The following is a 26,437-nucleotide window of genomic DNA, read 5'->3' on the forward strand; positions in this document are numbered from 1 at the left end:
GTTGAAGGAGGGAAATGGCATAAACATCCTGAAATGATTCATAATGTAAAGGAGACACTGGTGGGTTTGTGAAGCCAGAGCTATTGATAGCAATTCTGCAATCTTCTCAGGTATCTGAGAACTGATCACATTTTTTTAAAAAAGAGTAGCAATCTTGTAATCACATTAGCAGTTAAAATTACTGACCCCTGGAGATTCAATCTCCATTGTGAACATAGCAGGCATTTTAATACCACGGGTGAAATAGCTTCAACCGCCATAACACAGACAAGAGTGGCAATTCTAAAAAAGTTAGTCTATTTGCCTATTGTCATCCTAACAAGTAGTGCCCCAATTCATGACAGAATGGAGTCTCCTGTGAGGAGCTTTTAGAACAGGGGTTTCAAACTCAAGGCCTGCGGGCAGGATCCAGCTCATTGGGGGTGCTTAGATCTGGCCCAGGGGGCTGCCCTGGAAACAGCAAAGGACCAGTCAACGGTGCCTCTGCCAGCGAAAATGGAGCTTGTGAGGGCCATGTGCAGCCCTCCCGAGTTCCGTTTTTGCTGGCAGAGGGTTGCAGGAGGCCGTTGCAGCCGAAAGTGGAGCTCAGGAGCCCATTTTCGCTGGCAGAGCACTTGGGCCACCATAGGCGAGTCACACTGAGCTGGCCAACACCCCCTGCCCCCCCGAGGTCAAACACAACCCTGATGCATCCCTCAATGAAATCGAGTTTGACATGCCTGTTGTAGGGTATTAAGAAAATACCTAAGGACACTCCAGGGGATAGGACAGCAATTACATTGTTGGAGAGACCAGAAAACTCGGGCATTGTCAGTTTGAATATCTGAGTTCCAATTCAATGGGATTTGTTTCTTCCTTCCTTCCTTCCTTCCTTCCTTCCTTCCTTCCTTCCTTCCTGTGGTAGGATTCAAATTTTTTTTACTACCGGTTCTGTGGACATGGCTTGGTGGGCGTGGCAGGGGAAGGATACTGTAAAATCTCCAGTCAGAGGTGGTATTTGCCGGTTCTCTGAACTACTCAAAATTTCTGCTACCGTTCTCCAGAACTGGTCAGATTATTAAGCCAATTGACAGGAATTTCAAAGGCATTACTGTCTTAAGTAAATATCTCTATAGCAAGGATCATAAAATGGATTATCATATAGAGCTGTAGTGGCACAGTGGTTAGAATGCAGTACTGTGAGCTAGTTTTGCTGGCTTCTAGCAATTCGGCAGTTCGATTCTCACCAGCTCAAAGTTGACTTAGCCTTCCATCTGTGGTGGGATTCAAATTTTTTTTACTACCAGTTCTATGGGCGTGGCTTGGTGGGGAAGGATACTGTAAAATCTCCAGTCAGAGGTGGTATTTGCCGGTTCTCTGAACTACTCAACATTTCTGCTACCGTTCTCCAGAACTGGTCAGAACCTGCTGAATACCACCTCTGGTTCCATCCTTCCTTCCTACCTACCTACCTACAAGATACAGTCCTATAAGAGATAATATCAATACAGGTAGACTTCAGCTTACGACCACAACTGACCCCAAAATTTCTCTTGCGAAGCAAGACAGTTGTTACATCTGTTTTGCCTCATTTTACAACTTTTCTTGCCACATTGTTAAGTGAATCACTGCAGTTGTTAATAACACCGCTTTCCCATTTACTTTGCTTATCACAAGGTTGCAAAAGGTAATCATATATGACTCCGGGATTCTGCAACCGACATAAGTACATGCCAGTTGCTAAGCGTCTGAATTTTGATCATCTGCCTATGGGGATGCTGCTGCAACGGTTGTAAGTGTGAAAAACAGTCATAAGTCACTTTTTTTCAGTACCATTGTAACTTCAAATAGTCACTAAACAAATGGTCGTAAGTCAAGGATTACCTGTAAACAGACAAAAAAAATTTCTTCACTTAACAATTTATGCTCAACATAACGTGACTGAAAGCTAACCAGTACACTGAGTTGTTTCTGTGATATATATTAAAAAGTATACAGCTTTGAGTCACAGTTGTAACCAGGCCAAGGGCAGAAAGTGCTGGCAAGGAAAAGCCATAATATTAATCAATTAGAATACAGCTGGAAGGGACCTTGGAGGTCATCTAGTCCAACCCCCTGTTCAGGTTTAAAGTTGGATTTAATTCAGGAAACATTGCTTGGAATGTTTTCAAAGTGTTCACCCTTCACTCCTTATGGCTGGAAAAAACTGAATAATCTTCTTAAAAGACATTTTTTACTTTCTGCAAGTAAATATGCAAAGTCGTCATTAATTTCTCTCCTTAGGGTAAAACTAAACCTGTCTGGCAAGGTGAGAGTTCTCCAAAACGCTTGTTCCAGGCAGAATTTGAATCAGCAAGTCTCTCATTGAGCCCTAAAGGGGGTGAAGCCTAACTCTGACCTTATGAAAACGTTAGAGGTTGGCTGAGAAATATATGTTATAATGTTTAATTGCTGGGAACTTTAAAAGTTAGGTTGGGAACCAGCACTGGGCCTCTTTTATAGCATTACAATGTTTATGCTGTTCTTTGATGTTGGGAGACTTATGGAAAGGGTTTAAAGATGCTTTCTATGGAGAAAAGGCCAGAAAAAAATATGCTTTAGAGCAGGGGTCCCCAACCACCGGTCTCTGGACCGGTACCAGTCCGTGGATCATTTTTTACCTGGCCGCAAAGCTTGGGCGCCGCCATCTTGTTTCAACAGCGCTTCCGGGTTTTCGGTTGCTTCCGGGTTTTTGGTTGGAAAGTGCTTCCAGTTTTTCAGTTGGAAAGCGGCGTTTGGGTGCTCGCGCCTTAGTTTCGTCGAAGGGGGGGGCTTCGAACGAAGAGCCGTCCCGATGGCGGTGGAGTCTCACGTTACTCAGGTACTGGTCCGTGGAAGAATAAATAATCGTGAAACCGGTCCCTGGTTCGAAAAAGGTTGGGGGCCACTGCTTTAGAGAACAGAACTTGGAATCGACAGAGCGCGATCAACAAAAACCATTGCCTTTTGGGTACCTAGTTTCCCAACTCCCTGCTAGTAATAATAACAACTTAATCTTTCTTAAGTCTTGACTCATTATTATCACGGTCTATTTACTGCATCCCAAGGTAGCAAAGCCCCGTCTTGCTTCTTCAAGAATCTTCTCTCTGAATGACGCCCAATTTCATCTTCTGAGGTCCAAAAATTAATCTGTCAATAACTGTCAAATGCCCCAGGCAAAAATGTAGTTTTACCAACATTCTTAAAACTACATTTTGTATGATGCTAGCCCCACTTTCCACAGGTATAAATAACTCGTGTAGCGTTTATTCCTAATGATTGGCTTCATTCCAATTTTCTACTGGCTGGTCAGTTCAAGTTCCAAAAGGCATCTCTTGCTATTGTTAAATGATTTATGACCACAGTTGAGCCCAACATTTCTGTTGCTAAGTGAGACAGTTGTTCAATGAGTTTTGCTTCATTTTACAACTTTTCTTGCCACAGTTGTTAAGTCAACCACTGCAGTTGTTAAGTCACTAACAGGATTGTTAAGTGGCTTCCCCATTGACTTTGCTTGTCAGAAGGTCGCAAAAGCTGATCATGTGACCCTGGGATACTGCAACAGTCATAAATACATGCCAGTTGCCAAGCATCTGAATTTTGATCACGTGGCCACAGGGATGCTGCAATGGTCATAAGTGTGAAAAACGGTCATTTTTGCAATGCTTTTGTAACTTTGAACAGTTACTAAATGAATAGTTTTAAGTTGAGGACTACCTGCACAGTAGATATATTTACTGAAATACTTTAGCATGGGTATAGATTAGTATGTGATTAGCATGTATTTCTGGTCAATACAGTAAAATTTCTGAGTCTCCAAAACAGTGACTCTCAGTTTACTGATAAGGAGCTAAATAAATATATCACATAATAGGCTTTCTTTCTGAATAAAGTTTTATGCTATGTGACTGCAGTGTATCTATGATAACTTGGTTCACTGAGGGTCTTGGTACCTCCAAGTAGATGCACATAAGATATGGATGCACCCAGTGTTGGGATTCAAATTTTTTTTACTATCGGATCTGTCAGCTTGGTGGGCATGGCGTGCCTTGGTGGGCATGGCAGGGGGAAGGATACTATAAAATCTCTATTCCCTCCCCACTCTTGGGGGAAGATTACTGCAAAATCCCATTTCCTCCCCTGCCCACTAACCTGCTTTCCAGCTCCGTTCTCCTGTGCAGGGCAACAAAAGAAGACCAAGCAGATCAGCTGGGACTCGAGAGGCAGAGAATAGATGGGGGCGGGGCCAGTCAGAGTTGGCATTTGCCGGTTCTCCAAACTACTCAAAATTTCCGCTACCGGTTCTCCAGAACTGGTCAGAACCTCTGAATACCACCTCTGGACGCACCATTATTTTTATTTGTATGGTTCCCCCCCCCCCATCACCAATCTAAGCAAGTAGATTAGCAATCTAAGCAAATAAAACATTTTAGCAAGTGAGTTTGCTAACCCAGTTTGCTAAAATGAAGTGGGCATAAAAATGTAACCTGTGCCATGACTCAGCACTCATTCCAATTTCATGTTTGTTTGTTTAAAAAAAAAAAAACCAAACCCGGGACTTTTGCACTTTATGTAAATGAGCAGCTGTTCCTTCTTTCTAGCTAAACATTTATTTTCCATTTCATTTCCACACATACACACCTCTCCAGCCTGTGCAGTACGCAGGAATATAGAAAACTTTTCAGAGAGTGAACAAAAATTGGAACTGAAAGACGAATCCTTGGAGATGGAAGATAAGAAAATTGTAAATATGACCTCAGCTTGGTGGGTGATTAAAATCACTTACCTCCTGACGGCTATGGATCTGACTTGCATGTTTATGCAATTTGGGATTGTGCCAGTGAGTACAAAGTGTGAATGCTTGCTGCCTGCTCAGTTATTGCTTGAAACCATGGCATGTTTCTCGGTACTACTAGGTGGAAATCCATTTAACCATGTCACCTCAGATAAATTAAAATATAGGAACTAATATTTGTCCTGCAAAAGTTGTTCTCGTTGCCTTACTAGCTCGTAAGGACGGGGCTGTATAAGGAACTTTCTCTCAAGACTCTCCTTGAGTCTTGTGTCTGTATTGTCTTCCAGGCCAAGGAATGGATTTAATAAAACAAACTTAGTTAATTGTTTTTTGAATTGTTTCTTGTTTTTAAATGCTTTTAACACATTGTAAACTGTCCAGAGTTGCTGGGAGTCAAGTGGGGCATATAAATGTAGTTATTATGATTGTTCACATCGCCAGCTAGAGTAGATTTGACATTTTTATCCATGTATTGATTCTTCTCAAGTAGGCAGATGTTGTTCAATGGTGTTAAAGGTACCATCGCAGGATGTAAGTAAAGCCACCATTTTCAATTGACTGTTGGTGATTTTGTTGGTGCTGATGGTGTTCAAATGGTACTCCAGATACTTTAGGATTGTACACAAGGCGCCTATTATCATCTTCTCATTAGACTTGATTTGTAATTATTATGGTTGGTCACACAATCAGCCAGATGTTTAGACTGGATTTGGCACCTATCAAGTCCTTCCCAAGGACCTGGGATAGGCAAATGCTGGTGTTTTATGGCAGGGGTGTCAAACTCAAGGCCCAGGGGCCAGATCCAGCCCACAGGGCCATTCTGAAACAGTCTACGGCCTACGGTGCAACTGCCAGTGAAAACAGGCTCCCGAGCTCTGTTTTTGCTGGCAGAGGGTTGCAGGAGGTCTTCACAGCCAGAAATGGAGCTCGGGAGCCTGTTTTTGCTGGCAGAGTGCTCGTGCTGCCACAGGTGCCCCTGACATGAGTGACATCGAGTAGGTCACACCCACTCTGGCCACACCCGTCCTGCCCTCCGAGGTCAAACACAACCCTGATGCAGCCCTCAATGAAATCGAGTTTGACACCCCTGTTTTATGGCATTAGATTAGAGGTATTGTTAATAATTATTATTACGGTTATTATTAATTGGGAGCTGAATAGAACTTTTTAAACCACACTTTCTGATGAGATTGATTACAGACTGTTCAGGCTATAATGGTTTAATTGCTAGGGACACAGTTATTCATTATGTATATTGATGTTTTAAAAGGGGGTGTTGGTGCAACTTTGAAATCAGTTTCCCTCTCTATATCATTTCCAGAAGTTGTTGTTTGATTCTTTTGGACTACTCAGTGGTAAAAGAGAAAACAATTATTGAGGAAAATGAAAATGAATTAAAGTTATAATCCCTTGCTTATTTTTTATTTATGCTGCAAAAGGATTCTAAGAGTTTTATAATGTCAATATTTATTTCCCATTAAATAGAAAAGAGCTTAGAACCGTATGAAACAGTTTAACAGAATTCAGTGAATCGTATGTAAACACAAAGTGAAATCTGAAGTTTAAAGTGGTTCTTAATAAGATTAAGCAGCATTTGGTTTGTATTGGGAGGGGGTTGCTGGCTGAAAACTCCATTAAATCTCTGACCAATAGGAGTGGAGGTAGAAATGTCCCTTTCATTTTCTTTTAAAATGAAGGAAAAAAGAGAAACTAAGACTTGAGGATGAGTTATAGTTTATAGCAGGGTTATCCAACCTTGACAACTATAAGACCTGTGGACTTCAACTCCCAGAATTCCCCAGCCAGCCAGAATTCTGGGAGTTAAAGTCTGCAAATCCTAAAGTTGCCAAGGTTGGACACCCCTGGTTTATATGTATACCTAGCTGAGCATGGCTGATTGAGAAGCTAAGCAGTATCCAACCTGATTAAGAGTTGGATGAGAGACCATTACGAAATATCAATGCTGTAGCCACCAACCTTCCCGGCCCTCCCCCCCCCCAACCCCCCCCCGCCCCACCCCCCGTAACCAAAAAAAAACCCCCCCCCCCCTTTAAAAAAAAAAAACCCAAAAAAAAAAAAAAAAAAAAAAAAAAAAAAAAAACCAAAAAAAAAAAAAAAAAAAAAAAAACCAAAAAACCACAAAACACCACACCCCCCCACCCCCCCAAAACCAAAAACAAACCACCCCCCCAAAAAAACAAAAAAAAACCCCCAAACCCCCAACCCAACCCCCCCCCCCCCCCCCTTCCCCCCCCCCCCCCCCCCCCCCCCCCCCCCCGGCTAGACTGTGAAATGAACATTTTAAAAGACAATAGCGATCATTTCCATATGGATGTCAAGAAAATTACATAGATCATCAGAAATCATGATCAACTTCACCTTTGTTTTTAACATCCCTTTCAAAAATGTAATGTCTAACCTTTCTATTTTCTCCTCTGTTTTAGTATTTGGCAACTAACTTGGGTTTGGATGCAATTGGATTTGGCTACTTACAAACTTTCTTTGGTATTCTTCAGCTTCTGGGTGGCCCTATCTTTGGAAGGTAAATCTAAAGTGTTGTTCTTGTGCAATGGCAGAATTGCCCTAAATTAACAGTATCATGTTTAACTTAGGAAAATAATTCAGATTTAGTATCCATTTCAATTAAACATGCAGGATAAAACAGAAAAGGGGAAAATCTGAAGAATACCCTGTGTTAACTAGAACTTAGGGATCTGATAGGAGCAAAACTGCTTTCCTTACAACCTTAGTGTCTTCAGACTTCAAGCTCACAGATTTCTCCAAGAAGCATGGTCATTGCTGAGAACTCTGGGAATTGAAGTCCATGCAATTTTCTCTAAGCTTGGGGGACACTGGAGTAAGGCCACTGCTGCTGATAACATCAATTGATTGAAAAGACTATATGGGGAGGCTTTGCTTGAGAAGGCAATTTATTAGTCTGTGTTATTTGCTAAAATTTTCAGGATTACATACATTTAGAATGATTCTGAGCATTTATATTTTATTGGTACTCATCAGTCCAAATAAATATTCATCCACTATTCTGATAGATGATAGATGGTAGATGACAGAAGACAGACAGACAGACAGACAGACAGACATAGTCCTTGACTTACAACCACAGCTAGGACCAGAATTTCACTTGTTAAGTGAGTTGCTCCTGATTTTATGACCTTTTTTGGCCACAGTTGTTAAGCAAAGTGCTACAGTCATTAAGTGAGTTGTACAGCTGTTAAGCAAATCCAGCTTCCTCTATTAACTTTGTTGTAAGCCAGCTGGGAAGGTCACAAATGGCAATCACACGGCCCTGGGACACTACAACCATCATAAATACCTACATGCCAGGGGCCAAGTGCCCGCATTTTGATCATATAACTGTGGGGATGCGGCAATGGTTATAAGCACAAGAACTGGTCATAAATCACTTTTTTCAATACTATTGTAACTCCGAGTAGTCATTAAACAAATGGCTTTAAGTCGACGACTTCCTGTAGGTAGATAGGTTTGCATCCAGATTTTGGGGAGATCAGGTTGGTGGTTTCTGAATATGATAGGTTCTGCTTTTCTAATGGAGGTTCAGTCAATGTTCTAAATATTCTGCATCCTTCTTCTTCCAGGTTTGCTGACCAGTTTGGAACCAGAGCTGCCCTAACTCTTTCATATTTGGCTGGATCTCTGTGCTTCTTGCTCCTCTCTGTATCCATCAGTGTCCCGCTGCTCTTCCTTTCCAGGGCTCCAGGCATCTTCATTCATGGATTACCAGGTGATGTTACAAGATATACAAATCCAGGAGTCAATTGTTCCCAGTTACCTTGTTTATTAATTGAGCCCTTCAGATGTGAACATGGAAAGATGCTTCATAGTTCAACGAAAGCTTGCAATTTTCCACTGTCTTCACAGGTGCACAGATGGTTATAACAGATTTGACAACTCCTGCCAAACGTGCTGATGCTTTAGGAAAACTTGGACTTTGTTTTGGAATAGGAGTAATTATTGGATCTTCCCTCGGCGGCATCTTAACCACAAAATTTGGGTGAGTAGTCTAATGGCCATATGATTAGTTGTGCTTGGTGGGTAGTCATATTTCAGCTATGAAGTTGGATCATTCTTGACCTATTAAGAAATGCCTTATTCTGTGCCAAGATACCAGTAAATAATGTGAAACTCCATGGAAAAAAATATAAAGGAAAAGATTGCTATGTGTTGAGAAGGAATAAAGTTCTGCTTAGTATCCCTCCCTCAAAATTGTTACATTTAAAACAAAAATCTTTTTTTTTTTAACTTTGACTGATTCTCAGAGACTGCCTTGGCAAGCCCCTGCAGTTTTCTTGGCAAAGTTTTTTTAGAAGTGGCTTGCCATTGTCTCCTTCCTAGGGCAGAGAGAAAGTGACTGGCCTAGGGTCACCCAGCTGGCTTTGTGAGTAAGGTGGGAGAAAAACCCACAGGCTCCCAGTTTCTAGCTAGCCTGATGGTTTAACCACTACAACAAACTGGCTCTCTGTAATTTTTAATCCCTTTTCTATTTTCTGGAGAGAAAAAAAATGATTCTGAAACGAAGACCAATTATAGATAGATAAAATTCTAGTGGATGCAACGTAGAATCCTTGCATTTGCCCTGGTTAACAGCAGCTGAGGGTTTGTGTATGTGTTCACCCCTTCACATTGTAAGAATTTCTTCAGTGGCTTGTAGCTTTTCTAGTTTCAAACACTTCGGTGGATTCCCAAAAGAAAAAAAAACGAGGGAATTCCTTCAATATTCTTTTCTTCAAACCAAACACCATTGACAGGTGGGGAGGCTATAAAGTGGCAGAGTAACATGTAACATACAGCAGAATAAAAACAGCCACAAGGGCTCTCTCTAGTCTATCATCTCCAAAATACAGGTAGTCCTTGAATTGCAATGACAAATGGGACCAGAACTCCCCTTTCTCAGCAAGGTAGTTGATAAATGAATCAAACTTGATTTTATGACTTTTTTTTGCCATGGTTGTTAAGCAGATCACTGCATTTGTTAAGCAAATCATGAAGTTGTTAAGCAAATCCAGCTTCTCCCATTGACTTTGCTTATTGGGAGGTCACAAATACCAATCATCACCGTATATATATGCCAGTTGCCAGTTTTAATCACATGACCATGGACTCATAAGTTTAATTGCTTTAATTTCACAACATCTTGACAGATTTAACCATAGTTTCAATTGGGAAAATGTGACTATCCTAGACCAGGCCAAGTCCAAAAATGCCAGGGAATTTCTAGAAGCCTGGCACTCTGATAAATCAGCCATCAAAAGACACATAGACATTAACAACATCTATGCAAAAAGGACAATCAACCAGCCCAAAAGAAAACAAAAAGACTCCAGTAACTCTCCATCAGTAATCAGCACTCAGATCAGCATAGATTAACTCCAAGGTCAACTACAGACCAACAATCAAGTAAGCAATACCTCAATCAAGAAACTGCCAGAGCCTCAGCAAATAGCCCAATCAAAGAATCTCTAAGACTTAGACTTAGACTAACTTTATTGCCATTTTGAATGTACACTAATCAGCATACAGTGCGTCAAAATGAAATTTTGTTGTATACAGCTCTCAAAGGGTCACCACTTCCAATATACGCTACATAAACATGGCAAAATAAATACAAAATTATGCATATACCCACATATATTATATGACACAGAGAAACAACACAGTCTAGTTCAGATGTATACAGGTACATCGACCCCATCCACACAGACAGGCTAGTCACCAGAATATAAACTGATAATACAGCACTCCTTACTAACAGTGATGATGTTAGCTAGTTCGGGTAATGAAATATCTGCAAGAAAACAAGCTCAGAGGGCACCAAGGACCCCTCATGGTCATAAGTGCAAGGTGCAATTTAACTTCAAACAGTCGCTAAATGAATGGTTGTAATTCAAGGGCTATCTATAAAGGAATTCAGCACCCTAAGAATGAGCTACAACATCAAAGGCCTGTTGGGAAACTGGAAAGGGTGCTTTTTACAGTTTTCACTCTTATTATTCTGATATAATACCTTCTAGAGCACTGTTTCACAAACTTGGCAAATTAAAGATGTATGAACTCCAATTCCCAAAATTCCACAGATCTTCACATTGCTACAGATACACTGTTCTAAAGCAGGGGTCACCAACCTTTCGGACTTCAGGGACCACCAAACTCATAATTTTAAATCCCACGGACCAGAGACCCTGGGAAAATCCCCAAAAAAGTCTGAGGAAAATTCCCTACCCCGTTTTCCTACCGATAGATCATTTTTTATTTGGGATCACAGGATACTGTCTCCAGCTCCATTCTCGGGGGAGAGACTTTTGGTTTCATGCAAGGAAAGCAGCAGAAGCAGCAGAAGTCTTTCTTTCTCTCCCCCAAACTCCACCAGAAATGAGTCTTTGTGAGATTTGTCGTGCTGGCACAGCTTCTTGGAGCAGGATGCCTTGGGATCCTCATTTCTGGCAGAGTGTGGGGGAGAGAAAGAAAGACTTTTGCTGCTTTCCTTGCGTGCAGCCAAAAGCAGAAGAAGAAAGAAGCAGCCCGATGGCCAGGCCAAGTTGTGGGTTGAGTGGGGCAAGTTCCCCCTCTCCCCTCACTACCTCGTGTTGTTTGCAATGCAAGCGACGCAAGCCTTGTGTTCCCAAGGGCCGTGTGGGTGGCGCAGCCCTGTGTTCCCGTGCAGCTTGGATTAATCACTTTAAGGGTTGCTTTGGGGGTGACATTTCTCTGCAGACCACCGACATTTTCTTGCAGACCACCAGTGGTCCCTGGCCCACTGGTTGGCGACCACTATTCTAAAGTGTTAGAATTTAGAACCATTTTATCTAGTGTTCAGGATACTGGATTTCAATTTCTATCACCTATCTTCAGAATTTTGTCTAAGAGTGTAAGATAAAACAACTGGAACATACTAGATGAAGAAATGTTGCATTTACTAGTGTTAGCAATAAGGTTCCACTGTATTTGTAGCTCAGGGTTGAAATGAGTTGAATTGAAATTGAACTAGCTAGTTTGAGTAATGAAACATTTGTAAGAAAACAGGCAAGTTCAGAGAGCACCAAAGACCCTCCCCATAGGACTGTATCCCTGTTTATTATTTTTTGCTATCTATCCAACTAGAGAAATCCTCTTCATTCTGAGCTCATCTAAGGGAAAGCACCTGACCAGCCTTGACTTATTTTGAAAAAGCTATGTAGGATCAACATTAAATGATAATTGGATGGAAGAAATACTGTAAACTGGACTGAAAATTCAAGAATACATCTTGATGGAGTGCTTTAGTGAACCGATTCTGCTTGTTGGCAAAAATGGTACAAGGATGTGTTCATGAAATCAACCCAGGAAAGTTTTGCCTTCATCTTTTTATTAGCTCCCAGTATGGAGAGCAATTATTAGCAGAATATGAGAAGTGCAGGTCCAAGGACCTATTCTTCTGGAAGGATTCGAAATATGATAAGAGATTAATCCCAGCAGGCTTTAAAATGACAAAGCAATGTTGAACTGCTAAAGCCTGTTGTGTGTGAGGTCATGCGATCAGTGAATTTAAACAAATATCCTACTTCTGGCAGTTTATTTTAGAAATTTTTTCAGAGCAATTTGTTGTTTAGAAGACAGTCAAAGTCCATGCTGAATGTTAACAAGGGCCGGGGTGGGTTTCTACCAGTTCGCACCAGTTCTATAGAACCGGTTGTTAATGTCACCGGTAGTTCTAAGAACCAGTAAAACCAAACCCTGCTTGGCCCCGCCCTTCTCCGCCGCTCCTACGGGCCAAAAACCAGTTTTTATTACTGTGCATGCGTGAAAATCCCTTCCACATTCTCCCACGTCCTCCCAGCCCCGCCCCTACTTATAGTGCATGTGCACTAATTACAAAAATTTACCCACGTGGCGCCATCGCTCACACCACCAGCAGCAGCAGCAGCCCAGCCAGCCAGCCGGCCAGCCAGCCAGCTGACCGTCCCTGCCTGCTTTCTGCCGCACTGTTGAGTTAGGGCAAGCCGCAAGCCCCAGTCGCCACCGCAGCTGTCCTCAACCAGCCAGCCTGCCTTGCCCTGCCTGCCTCCCGCTGCCGCCGCTAGCCAGCCTCGCCACCCGGCCTGCCTACCCCGCCGCCAGCCTCTGAAGACACGGATCGGTAAGTACGACCGTCCAACCTGGTCGCCTACCTACCACCGCCAGTCCCGGTCACCCACCCCCATCTTCCCTCACCCACGGCCCTTCATTGTTGCTGCCTTGCCTTCCCACCACCGATTGGTAGTGAGGAGGCAAAGCAGCAACTCCTGCTGCTGGCCCGGTCCCCTACCTCCTCCTGCTGCTGCCACCCCCAGCCCGTTCGAGAGCCGATTCCCGGGCCAGGCGCTGCTGCCTCGCCCACATGGCGGCCGCCATCTTGGCTGGGCCGCCGGGCTGCCACCATCCCTTGCCCGCCGCAGCCCAAGGGTTGCGACTTTGCCTTCCCACCACCGATTGGTAGTGAGGAGGCAAAGTAGCAAGTCCTGCTGGGCCGGTCCCCTACCTCCTCCTGCCACCTCCACCGCCAGCCCAGTTTACTATTCATCTTGATGTTTCTTTCTCCTTTGCTTAAAGAAACATCAAGATGAATAGTAAAATATTTTTATTCATGTGTTTATTTATTTCTTTAGTATCTGTTTTGCTTTTATGATTAATAAAAACAAAAACAGATAGTAAAAAAATAAATAAATACATAAATAAAAAAGCAACTTACCAAAAGGGAGACAGGCAACTTCTTGTTATATTATCTGTTTCTGCTTAAATCAATATATAGCAACATCAATGTAACAAGAAGTTGCATGCATACATAAATGACATTTTTTTAAATAAGTTTTATTTTTTTTTAAACATAAACATAAAACATAAACCATCTTCAGTTGGTTGGTACAAATCACTTGTGCACAATCTCTGCAGTCTTTCCTTTCCAATTTGCATTAATCCTTATATCATGCTTAGCAATTGGCCACTAAGCAAGCACCTGGTCATTTAGTGAGTAGCACTTAAATTTAAGTTACCAGCCACATGGCCACCTGCCTGGGCCTTGCCAGGGACTCCCCAGGCCTTGGAAACTGGCAAAAAGCACTTGCTAAGCAATTGGCCACTAAACGAGCACCTGGTCATTAAGTGAGAACCACTTAAATTTGGGTTGCCAGCCACAAGGCCACGCCCACCCAGTCACATGACCACATAGCCATGCCCAATCAGCAAGCCACTCCCACCCCAGCCACATGACCACCAAGCCACACCCACACATTAGGCCACGCCCACAGAACCGGTTGTTAAGAAATTTGAATCCCACCCTGACAAGGGCTATATTTACTCTCCACTCTTTTCTTTTCCCCTCTTTTTGCCACTAAATATGTTATTGTATATATATATATATATTTGAACCTGCAAACCAGAATTTCTACTTTTGAAATGGCCTAAAATTGCCACATCAAGTAGCAATCACAGAAAGAGTACAGAGCCTGTAGAGTACAGCTGTTAATCATTCAAACTTCCTGAAGCATACAATCTAATTCATTTTTTAGAGAAAGAGACACTGCTGTATTTTGAGAAATCATTCTCAGTAATATCTTCTAAACTGATGGTTCTCAAGAGCATCTTCTAAATAAAAGAACAAAGCAGGGGCAGTCTGTCTTATTCTTCATCTCCGAAGACAAGATATCATAATGCATACATTTGACCACTAGGTGGCACGGTTTTCTTCTCGTTGTTTTTGTCCATTGACAATACATTCTGCTCTTGATTTGAGCAGTTACACTCCCTAATTTGTGCCCTAAGGAGAATGGAAAATATAGCAGAACTATATCCCATCCCCGTAGCGTGGGTGGATCCTAACAGGAAGTACCGGGGCTGTAGACCAGGAAGCCGAAAACATCCTGGAAGAAGACCTAGCAACCCGATTCTGCATTTTGGCAAGAAAATTGCTTAGAAGTTTCCCTGAGGTCATCAGCAGTTGAGTCTGACTCTTTCTCATGACAATGGGGAAATTGTGTTGTGAATGGTCTTTTGGCATTTATCCCTTGGCATTGGCTTGCAAGGATATCTTGTTTAGAATAAAACAAGCTGAAGAAACATCTTCTTTAGATCATAGTGAGGGGGCTTTGTGTGTTTGGGTTTCTACATCTGCTGAAAGGGTCAAAGAAAGTTAAAGTCAGCTATTGCCTTCTAGTAGCTGACATGGTTTTATGGAGGTTACTGACCAATGTCTACATGACTCTTGATGTTTACAGCAGTTCATCAAACCATACAGTGATTTTTGATAAGTCTTTCTCAGGGTATTTACTTCAGTGTGAATGAAAGTTGGCAACATTATCCAAAAATGGAAGCTTAAGAACATCATCTCAAACTCAAAATCTTGTGTGCTTTTTAAAATTAACTTTCCTAGTGACTTTTTCGTATTTTCCTCACAGAATTTACTTGCGTACTTTTGATCATGTTCATTGAACGTCATAAATTAATTTCAGTGTGTCCTGAATGTGTAGATCTCATGATTTCACAGGGAATAACCTAACAGTTCGAAAGCATGTAAATATGCAAGTAGAAAAAATAGGGACCACTTTGATGGGAAGGTAACAGCGTTCCGTGCACCTTCGGTGTTTAGTCATGCCGGCCACATGACTATGGAGACGTCTTGGGACAGTGCTGGCTCTTTGGCTTTGTAATAGAGATGAGCACCACCCCCTAGAGCCGGAAACTACTAGCACATATGTGCGAGGGGAACCTTTACTTTTATGAAAAGTCAGAGCCTGCGTGCATTGGCCTGACCTCAATGCCCCATTGAAAATATAAATCGCTCTTCTTCATCCTAAATTACAAATCCTTTTTTAATCCAGTACATTTAAAGGGCACAGGCTGCAAAAACGTGTTCTGATGAATCACTTCAAAGCCTTTCTAAAGTCCACAGGTTGAACCCTGCATGCTATCACTCTTCTCTATCCCTTCCAGTCACTGAAAATATATCACTCTTTCTAAAACATTGCTAATATAGGCCCCCACATTTGCTCCATGTTGTAGAAGGATTTATGAAATCTTTTATTTAGCATACCTAGAAGTATAACTGATATAAAATTGTATATCTAGCTTTAGCACTTAGTTGTACAACTCCGTATCTTTTCTCTAGACACCACTCAGAATTTTATCCATTTGGTATGAGGGAAAAATCTGTAGCTGGATATGGGAAAAATGGATTTAGAGTCAGAGATTGCCTTTTGAAGTGTTTTTTTTTTTTCAATATACACTAGGTCCGTGATGGCGAACCTAGGGCACGCATGCCACAGGTGGCACACAGAGCCATTTGTGCCGGCACGCGAGTTGCAGGCAAACCTACCTCACTGCATGCGCATGCCTCACAGCTGATTTTTGGTGGGTTTGAGGCCTTTTTCGGCCTCCCAAAGGCTTGAGGAAGGCTTCTGCAGGCTTTGCAGGCCAAAAACTAGGCCAGTTTCATCACTTCCTGTTTTTCCGAAAATAACAGAAGTGACGAAACGGGGCTAGTTTTCGGCCTGCAAAGCCTGCAGAAACCTTCCTCAAGCCTCTAGGAGACCGAAAAGGCCTCAAACCAGCCGAAAATCAGCTGTGAGGCGCAGTGCAGGTAAGGGGGCGGCAGGGGTGGTGGTGGTAAGTGGGGATTGCGCGCGCATGCGTGGGGGGGGGCGTGCATTTCCTTGGGTGCTGGTACGCGAGCACGAGCATGCAAGCGCGTGCACAATTTTTGGCACAGGAACCCAAACAGGTTAGCCAACAATGCACTAGGTCGAGATAATATTCTGAGAAAGTTTTTGAAGTGTTATTTTTTTCAATATACACTAGGTGGTGCTAATGTGCTGAGAAAAGTTAAAGGAAGTGAGAGGGTTGTTTTTTTTTTAAAATAAGAAGTTTCTAGCAAAGGTTACTTTGTTCACTTGGCATTACACACTTCTGTAAGAAATCATCATTCTGCCCTCTTTTTCCTAATTTGCATTTTCATGATGAGGGTCAGTAAGAGCACTCAGCATCAATTTGTTTTGATTACAAGGTCCATAAACTTATGCATTATGAAAATATGCATTACATGGCTTGGTTGTTTATTAGTTCTTTCTAATTAAACTTCATCTTAAAATATAGAAATGGAAGTGTGAGGGATACTGATTTCTGGATGTACTTCAGATTTATTTGCTACTAGGAAAGGAAGATTTGCTGGTTCAAATTAGGAAAACAGATCTCCATCCATTGTATCTGGTTACATAACAGGATTTCCGCTTTCTTGCTGATCCCTTGAATAGTAGAAATCAATTTTCCTATTGCATTTTTGACGATGCATGCTACACGCACATATGGAAGAAGTATGAATACAATGAGTATTGTAAATTGTAACTGGGTCCCGAAACTATCCTTTTTTGATGCATAACTACACTGAATCTTATAGACGATGAATTAGAAGTAAAGCTCATAATAGCTAATTAGACCTATTCTGATTTGTACATACTACTTCAGGATTCTTCCCCATAGGAAACAGATGTTCTTCCAGATGTTGCTGCATTGTTTCAGCAGCTCTAGCCAGCATGGATGAAAGAGGGTGATGATTTAGTTCAACGTTCTCTGGAGAATCCCAGTACATTTTCACTCAGCGGAACTGAAACACTACCTTCTCATCCTTTTTTAAAAAAAATAAAGTTTTATTTGGGTTTTCACACATACAAATTACAAGTAAAACATCTTTTTTGAAAATAGCATGGTCCCGGGTTGAACTTCTTTATATAGACACAAAACTCAATTTCATGCTCCTTTTTGTGTTCTATTCCATATCTTATACTATTCTACATTTTCTATATAGTTTTTCCCCTCTTTTAATTTTCTCAATTTTATTTTGATTATCTCATCTCAATTAAAATCATTATATTTATACTCTTGTCTGTTCTGTTTCCTCCTGTAGTTACTAATTGGAGTATGACACCTTTATATCTTTTAATTACATCCATTCAACTCTTATTTAAACTTCAATATATACCTTAAGGTTATGACCTTCAATATAATACATAATACATAACTTCCAATCAAATTCTGCTTGGTACATTCTTATAATACACACTATATTCTTTTTTAAAAAAGATTATAAATATATGTAATTATAAACCCTCATTCCATTCCAATTCAGTTCTATCATTAATAATCATTAAAATCTTAACATCTTTAACACTTCTTTTCAATTAAATATAATAAAAACACATATAATCTCCATAATTAATTTTTCACTTACTTCTCTTCACATATGTTTTATAAATCATTAAATATTCATTTTGTTACATTTATTTATTGACAAGCATTCCACTGAATTACGATAGCTATTTTATCAGACATTTTAATCATACATTGATTCATATTTTCTAAAATTATTTGTGTTTCTAATATAACAATACTATCTTATGTACCTTTGCAGAATCCCTTTTTCCATTAAATTTTCACCCATTATCTCTAAATAGGCCCTGTTTCTCTATATTTTGTTTCTGTCCTTTATAACTTCTTTTCCTTTCTTTCTTCTCTCTCATCTTCTCCCTCCCCTTTTTACCCCCTTGTCTCTCTACTTCTAATTCTCTCTTCTGCATTTCCCTCTTCTGTTGCTTTCTGATTTTCTACTTATTTTTCACTCTATTTTTTTTTTTTTTTTTTGGAGTTGTTTTTCCCAATCTTAAACTTTCCATTCTCTTTCCCCTCTTTCCTTTTTTCCCCATCTAAGATTATTTGTTCATTAAAGATGGCTTCTTCTTTGTCACAATCTTCTTGTTCTGCAGGCATTTCTTGTTGTTTCTCATAATTCCAAATCTCCATTTCTAAAAACTGAAATACGAAGCCAAAAGTACCTCTCCCTTCTTGTACATCTTCTTTGTACTTTTTAAGTTCCATTTTCAGTTCTTCTAAAAGTGGAGCCGTTTTAAACAGTTTAAACAACCACCCGATTGATTTTAGTCAATCAAATACAATAACCAAAAATCCAGAAATCATCAAGTAATTCAAATAGTCCCGAGTTATATCTTCTTATTTGTTTTTCCACTTTCTCTTCCTGGAGTTTTTGTTGCAATATTTCAGTTAAAATGTATCTTTTGGAAGTCTTGTTGAGATTTTGCTGTAAGTTCTTTTTAATTCCAGGCAGTCTCCTCCCTTCCAGATCCTGCCCTTTTATTCTTTTTCTCTCCTTTCCTGTTTTCAAAAGCTTTTAATTATCCAAAAATCTTTATTATCCCTTTGACTTTTTATTTTCAGCATTAAATGCCTATTAACGTCAAAGTGGATTTTTTTTCCAATTTCTTGCTTAAGTCTCTTAACTGTCAGTATAGGAAAAGGAGAAAAAAATAAAACCAAATCTTTTCCCTTTTCTCTCTCCTTTGCAGCTTAAAAATCTTCTTAGGATACAATGTTATTGTTTTTTTAATAGTTTCAATTCCAGGGTACCTTATTTGTTACTTTTGCTGTTTGACCCGGTCAACCAAAACTTTCTCTTCTTATCTTCCTCCTGCACATTCTTTTCTGGTCGAGTTCTTCTTTGTGGTGGCCATTTCTGACCACCGCTACAACCGCCTTCGGGAAAGGGAGTAATGGCCAGCTGGGGAGGAGAGATGCGGCTCTCCTCCACCCTGCAGGCAGTCTCCCCCCTCTTCACCACCTCAACGGGGTGGCTTAGCCCTGAAACCAGCTGGCTCGGGGCGCTCCAGTGGCAAGCACGGATCGAAGCCTCGCAGAGACAAGGTTTCGGTCTGTTGCCGAAGAGGCTCAAACCGGAAGCCTCTACCTTCTCATCCTTAAGTCATCAGAAAACAAAACTTGCTGTCCCTGTTACCAATTCCTATCTGTTTTTGTGGCCTCTATAATGGTTTGCCACAAGATATTTGTGTCCTGGTTTGGGATGTGCTAGACAAAATAATTGATTAAACCCCATGGCTTCAATGCCCTTCTTTCTCACATCACTGAGAAACCACCCATCTATCTCAATAGTGCTATGATTGGCAGATGGTTTTGATAGATGTTTGACAGGCCTATTAAATAGCTGGCTTTTGGAGTGGAAGCTGCCTGGTTAACTGGGAATAGTTCTCTGGTTTTTCAAGGTAACAAACACCCTTACACCATCATTCAATTCTTTATCAGAGTTTTTGTAGGCAGAGAGTTTAGCATTCTTTTGAAAGGGAGCTAAACCCACACTCAAAACAAGGTAACAAACATCTTGTGAAAGGCTGCTTCAAGCCTATTAAAACAGTCACTACTCCTATTTATCATATAGCTGCCTAAATTTTGTTTAGTGTAACAAAGAGAAAGGACTAGGAGGTGACTTCTAATGTTTGAGGAGACGTCACAGAGAAAAGGGGGTCAACCTACTCCTGAAAGCACCTGAGGGCAAGACAAGAAGTAATAGATGGATTTTTTTCAAGGAGAAAACCAACCTAGAAAAAATTTCCCTGATAGAACAATTAATCAGCTTACCCCCAGAAATTGTGGGTATTCCATCACTGGAGGTTTTCAAGAAGAGACTGGATAACCATTTGTCTGACATGATATGGTCAGACCCTGTGGTGGGATTCAATTTTTTTTTACTACCGGTTCTGTGGGCGTGGCTTGGTGGGCATGGCAGGGAAAGGATACTGTAAAATCTCCATTCCCACCTCACTCCTGGGGGAAGGTTACTGCAAAATCCCCATTCTCTCCCCACCCCACTAACCTACTTTCCAGCTCCGTTCTCCTGTGCAGGGCAACAAAAGAAGACCCAGCCGATCAGCTGGGACTAAGGAGGCAGAGAATAGATGGCGGCAGGGCCAGTCAGAGGTGGGATTTGCCGGTTCTCCAAACTACTCAAAATTTCCACTACTGGTTCTCCAGAACTAGTCGGAACTTGCTGAATACCACCTCTGGTCAGATCCCATGCTTAAGCAGGTGGTTGGACTGGAAGATTTCCAAAGCCCCTTTCAACTCTGTTATACTATATTATGTAATGTTATTCCTGCCAGTTGGAGGACATTAGGACAAGTTCTCCATTTAAAACGTCTGGTAGCGTTAATTATATCAGAATCAGCTTTTATTTCTTTTGCTCATTGATAGACAAGGATTAATCAATATAATTCCTTATATTTTTTTCTAGCTGCAAATGCATAGCTACAGTCCACAAATGGTGGGGTTGAATAAAAGTATACTTCATGGTTTCTCACCAAGACTTATAATCTGGGGAAGATGCTGAAAATTACATTTAAAAACCTACCTCTGGGTCTGCTGTTTAACAGCGACAGGGAGCTGCCAGCACTATAGCAACCAAGACCTGTGTCCTACTCTTCTCCTTCCAGAGTTGGGCCAGAGAGGATCACCTGCATTCCCAGAGATGGTATTCAGCAGGTTCTGACCAGTTCTGGAGAACCGGTAGTGGAAATTTTGAGTAGTTCAGAGAACCGGCAATGCCACCTCTGATTGGAGATTTTACAGTATCCTGCCCCTGCTACGCCCACCAAGCCAGGCCCACAGAACCGGTAGTAAAAAAAATTGAATACACTTGGAATACACCACTGTGTATTCCAGAAAAGCATGCAGCATAACTCAAAGATAACAAATAAATGGCAGGATTTTTATTTTTAGCATGGTTGAGAAATCTTAGCATAACATTGTGGGAAGCCCCCCCCCCCCAAAGAATGAAATATTTTGAGGATTATTAAAAAGGTAATAAATTATATTTCCCTAAATGTCAAAATGGAGAAACATGGTTTTTTTAGAGCCAGGAAGCGGACTCAGTCTTTCTTAGTATCCTCCCCCCCAGCAGATATTTTGTGCCCATTAAGAAAGACTGGTCCGTCCTAACTACAAAACAAAAGACCTTCAGCTCCAGGATGATGGATTAAGAACAGGACATGAGCCTTTGGGAGATAATAAGATTAACCCACTACCCTTTAGCCAAAGACACAGAGCTCACTACATCGCACAATCTCCTAAGGGTATTTCAGACATTGCACAACCCCCTCAGCAACATCTCTGAAACTGTATAAAAATCCATGTACTGACCAAATCAGGTGGTCAGCTGCCCAGAACCACAGACCCATGTAGTTCTGCTTCATCATTAAACCATCTTTCCAATCAGCCTCCCTGTTTCCCAGCTTGGAACTGAACCAGACGGATAGTTCTTCCAACAGTATCTTCCCCATTAGTCTTTAAAATTAGTTCTTTTTGGTGGTGGTGGTGGAAACATGGCTTTAACATCAGCCCAGATTCCTGTGGCTTCACTGTGTCTTAGGGATAGGCTGAGACTCAGATGACAACATTATGGGGATATACAGTACAGGACAAAGACACAACCAAAGGATTTCGGCCATGGGAAAAGGCAAATGAAGAAAGGTCTGCTGGTTCCCTACTGTTGCTATTAAAGAAATGAGCTCAATTCGGACTTCCTGCATACTTCGTCTTCTATGGGAAGGTCCTTAATGACCTCTTGTGAGCCTTCCTTCTTCAGCACTCTGCAAGCCCTTGAAGCATAAGTGAGTTATTGTGCCAGCAGTGGAAGAGAGAGCAGATCCATGACGCAAAGAATGCAGGAACGGGGCAGGATGAGGGATGCCTTCAGGGAAGCATATTCAACCTACTGGAGTGCCTGCTAAAGTCATCCCTGACCAGTCCTCCCTTGCTAACATTTTCCAGAAGTCTTGTGTATATTTAAAGTTGCATCATTTCCCCAAACGGCACACCCTGCTGCTTAATGCAAAGAAATGGATTTGTGCTCTATTTATTTTGATCTTTTTTCTCTTTGTTGGTTATGATGCCATCCAGAAAGAATTTAACCAGAGGGTTCTGTCCACTTTCTTTTTCATGTGTTTTTTAGTAGGTACTGTACTACTATTCAGAGATGTGTACAGCTAACACATTTGTGCCTAGGGAGGGGGAAAAAAATCCCATATTTTAGGCAATTACTTGGACTGTGTTTTCAGAGATTGTTAGTGACTCTTAAACTGTTATAGTTGATAGGCTATATGTTCATAGGCTACTTCTAAGATCTGAACCACTCTATAGAGGTTGGATGACAACACAATAACCTAATCTGATTGAGGATGAAGGAAGCTGAGAATTCAATGCTAAAATTTACATATTGTGCCAACCAAACACTCAACCAATCTTCAGTGGCTTAGTAACTATTAAATTAAGTAGCCATCATGGTTTATTTCATAAAATATGGCAAAAGAGCCATGGTGGAGCAGTGGTTGGAATGCAGTATCACATGCTAATTCTGCCGACTGGTAGCAGTTTGATCCTGACAAACTCAAGGTTGATTCAGTCTTCCATCCTTCCAAGGCTGATAAAAGGGGGACAGAAATTGTTGGGGCAATATGCTGACTTTGTAAACCACTTAGAGAGGGCTGTAAAGCACTGTGGAGTGGTATATAAGTCTAAGTACTATTGCTAATGCTAATGCTAAATCAATCCAGCCTTAGAGCCATGTGTTCAAAGGCATGAAATGTAATGCAAGAAGTGGGGAGGGGGAGGATATCAGGGTTGAATGCTTCATAGACTTATATGTTCACCTCTTCTGGTTTGGGTCAAGAGTACCTTCATGGTTGGGACAGAGTTGGTAGAATTTAGCTTTATGTGGCTGTTTTGAACCGTGATATCATGGGGTAATTTTCTTCCAAACAACAAAAACAAGTAAATGACTCATAAATGACTTTTGACTTTATTTCAAAAGCTCCTTGCAGATCATCAGTCCAGACTCCTTGGCAGCCAACTGGTCAGTGGGCAGATCAAGAGAAGGGTGAAATGGGATCTGTTGAAAGAGAGGCAATGAACTAGGAGGGTCACAGAGTGAAAGAGAGCCGCCCTTTTTTTTTTGGCACTGGGTTCTGCCCAACACTGGCAATCATTGTGATCACCCAGGAGATTGCCCACAAAAGAATCCAGTTCTCAACAGCAACAAAAAACATGTTTCCTTCTTTGGGTGTATGTTGTTCACAGGCAACCAGAGTAGACTAGGAGCCTCGTTTTAGACATATTTGGAAGCCTGTAATGATTGAAACCCAATTGCATTTGATTTAAAAAACATTTTTTTAAAAAAAAATGTAAAACTCCATCACACCAATAATCCAGAAGTGGTATTCGGCAGGTTCTGACCAGTTCTGGAGAACCGGTAGTGGAAATTTTGAGTAGTTTAAAGTAGTATTTGGAGAACCGGCGAATGCCACCTCTAACTGGCTCTGCCCCCATCTATTCTCTGCCTCCTGAATCCCAGCTGATCGGCTGGGTCTTCTTTTGTTGCACTGCACAGGAGCACGGAGCTGGAAAGCAGGTTAGTGGGTGGGGAGGGAATGGGATTTTGCAGTATCCTTCCCCTGCCATGCCCACCAAGCCATGCCCACCAAGCCATGCCCACCAAGCCAAGCCATGCCCACCAAGTCATGCCCACAGAACCGGTAGTAAAAAAAAAATTGAATCCCATCACTGCTATAATCTCATCACAATGGGAAAGATATGATCATTAACAGCAGGTGAATCAAAAAAGTTAGGGTTTCTAGTTTAAAGTTTCAGTTTGTTCACTGAACCTACATCTGTCTTTAAAAAAAAAAATCCCAAAACCAACTGACAAACCATTATGTCTTTTCACAAATGGAGATTGGGCTGGGAACATTTTGTTGTTGACAACTTTGTTCTCCGAGTAACTGAACGTTCTGTGTCTTCACACCAGATCAGCCAGTCGGGACCAGAGCATTACCCCTGTGAGGAAAATACAATACAGGCTCTCCATCAAGAGATGGGATGACATAGTTCTTTGCTCAGAGAAGGCAGTTCTATAACCATGTGTCTCTTTCCCATAACAGAGTTGTTGCAGCTCTGAGGAAATTCCATGGAATTTCTTGCTTTTCCATCCCATTGGCGCAGTGGAAAATCAGTGGGCGTTTAAAGGGGTAAACGCTGGGTCATAGATGAACAGGGTAAAGGTCCCAAGGCCTCTGTTTCTAGACAATTTCCCCATTCTGGCTTGAGAACTCCTTTTTTTCTTTTTTCTTTTCTTTTTGTACTATAGCAGAAATGCTGGCATTTCTCAGTCAGGAATCATTATGCTGATTGGCCGGACAATTTACACTGGTGATGCCAGAATACAAAAAAATCCTTTGTTCTTGATGTCAAGACATTCTAGAGGATGGGGTTTTCATGGCCGCTGGCCAGATTATCCATAAGCTCTACCAGAATTTTGCAGGCTATTGGCTGCATGTTCAAGAGTTCTATCTTTTTTATATAAACAAATCCTAAATCCTAAAGCCCAGATTCTGTGTTTCTTGACAGCTTTTTCCTTTACTGCTGATTGTTGAGCCTAAAAGGCAGACGTTGTCCATCATTTCTATATCTTCATTGCCAATTCTGATTCTTCTACCTGTTGTCATGAGTTTGGTCTTCTTTATGCTTAATTTTGTCCTATTTTTTTGTGCTCTTTACTACTTTAGGGCTTCCAGATCCTTTGTATATTCAGCTATCAGAATAGTGTCATCAGGGTAGCACAAGTGATTGATATTCCTTCCTCCAATTTTAAAACTACACACATCTTCTTCCAGTCTAGCTTCCCTTTGTGTGTGTGTGTGTGTGTGTGTATTCAGCATATAGGTTGAATGAATAAGGGGATAGTATGCAGTCTAGTCACAATTCCCTGGCACCAATCTGTTTCCCCAAGTTCTGTCCATATTGTAGCTTCCTGACTGTATATGTTTCTCATGAAGACAATGAGATCTTCTAGGATTTCCATAGTTTGACATGAAAGGCTTTTCTGTAACTGATGAAGCACAACCTCTTTTTTTGGTATTGGAATGTAGGTTGACCTCATCCAATCAATTGGCCACTGTGTTATTCTTCAGATTTGGCTAGTAACAGTATCAAACAGACAACAAATGGTCAAAATTGGGAACGCCCTATCAAATCCAGTACCTGTCAATAGTGGTGTTCCCAAGGCAGTGTTCTAGGACCAACTCTCTTCATAATCTACATAAAGCGACCTTTGTGATCATATCAAGAGCAATTGCGTTCTCTTCGCTGATGATGTAAAGCTGTTCAATACCACAGACAATACTACTACCCTTCAAAAAGATCTAGACTATGTATCTGAATGGTCTAACATATGGCAACTCCAAATCTCAACAAATAAATGCTCTGTCTTACATATTGGTAAAAAAAATCAGAAAATAAAATACAAGCTGAATAGTCAAGATCTTGTTGATGACCCAAGCTCTATAAAGGACCTGGGAATACTCACCTCTAATGATCTAAGTGCTAGAGCTCACTGCAACTACATAGCCAAAAAGGCATTAAGAGTTGTTAACCTAATCCTACGTTGCTTTTTCTCTGGTAATATCTCACTACTAACCAGAGCATACAAAACATTTGCTAGACCAATACTCGAATACAGTTCATCAGTCTGGAATCCTTATCACGTATGTGATATTAACACAATTGAGAAAGTCCAGAAGTATTTCACAAGAAGAGTTCTCCACTCTTCTACCCGTTATAGAATACCTTACGCCACCAGACTCCAAATTCTAAAACTAGAAAACCTCGAATTACGCCGTCTTCGGTCCGACTTAAGCATGGTATATAAAATCATACATTGCAATGTCCTACCTGTCAATGAATACTTCAGCT

General features: G+C 41.2%; 1 protein-coding gene across 1 annotated transcript in view; it reads left to right on the forward strand.

Moving 5' to 3' along the window:
• The first annotated feature begins 4,591 nt into the window (after nucleotides 1-4,591).
• Nucleotides 4,592-26,437, forward strand: part of SLC67A1 (solute carrier family 67 member 1) — a 71,940-nt gene continuing 50,094 nt past the window's right edge. Inside the window, exons 1-4 of the mRNA XM_026668380.2 lie at nucleotides 4,592-4,837; nucleotides 7,237-7,334; nucleotides 8,410-8,555; nucleotides 8,693-8,825. Coding sequence (XP_026524165.2) covers nucleotides 4,724-4,837; nucleotides 7,237-7,334; nucleotides 8,410-8,555; nucleotides 8,693-8,825 — 491 coding nt within the window. The 5' untranslated portion in view covers nucleotides 4,592-4,723. The remainder of the gene's footprint in view (nucleotides 4,838-7,236; nucleotides 7,335-8,409; nucleotides 8,556-8,692; nucleotides 8,826-26,437) is intronic.

This window comes from Notechis scutatus, chromosome 1, assembly GCF_049901735.1.
Source record: "Notechis scutatus isolate UNSWTSFEM ecotype Mainland chromosome 1, rNotScu1.2, whole genome shotgun sequence".
NCBI classification, from domain to species: domain Eukaryota; kingdom Metazoa; phylum Chordata; class Lepidosauria; order Squamata; family Elapidae; genus Notechis; species Notechis scutatus.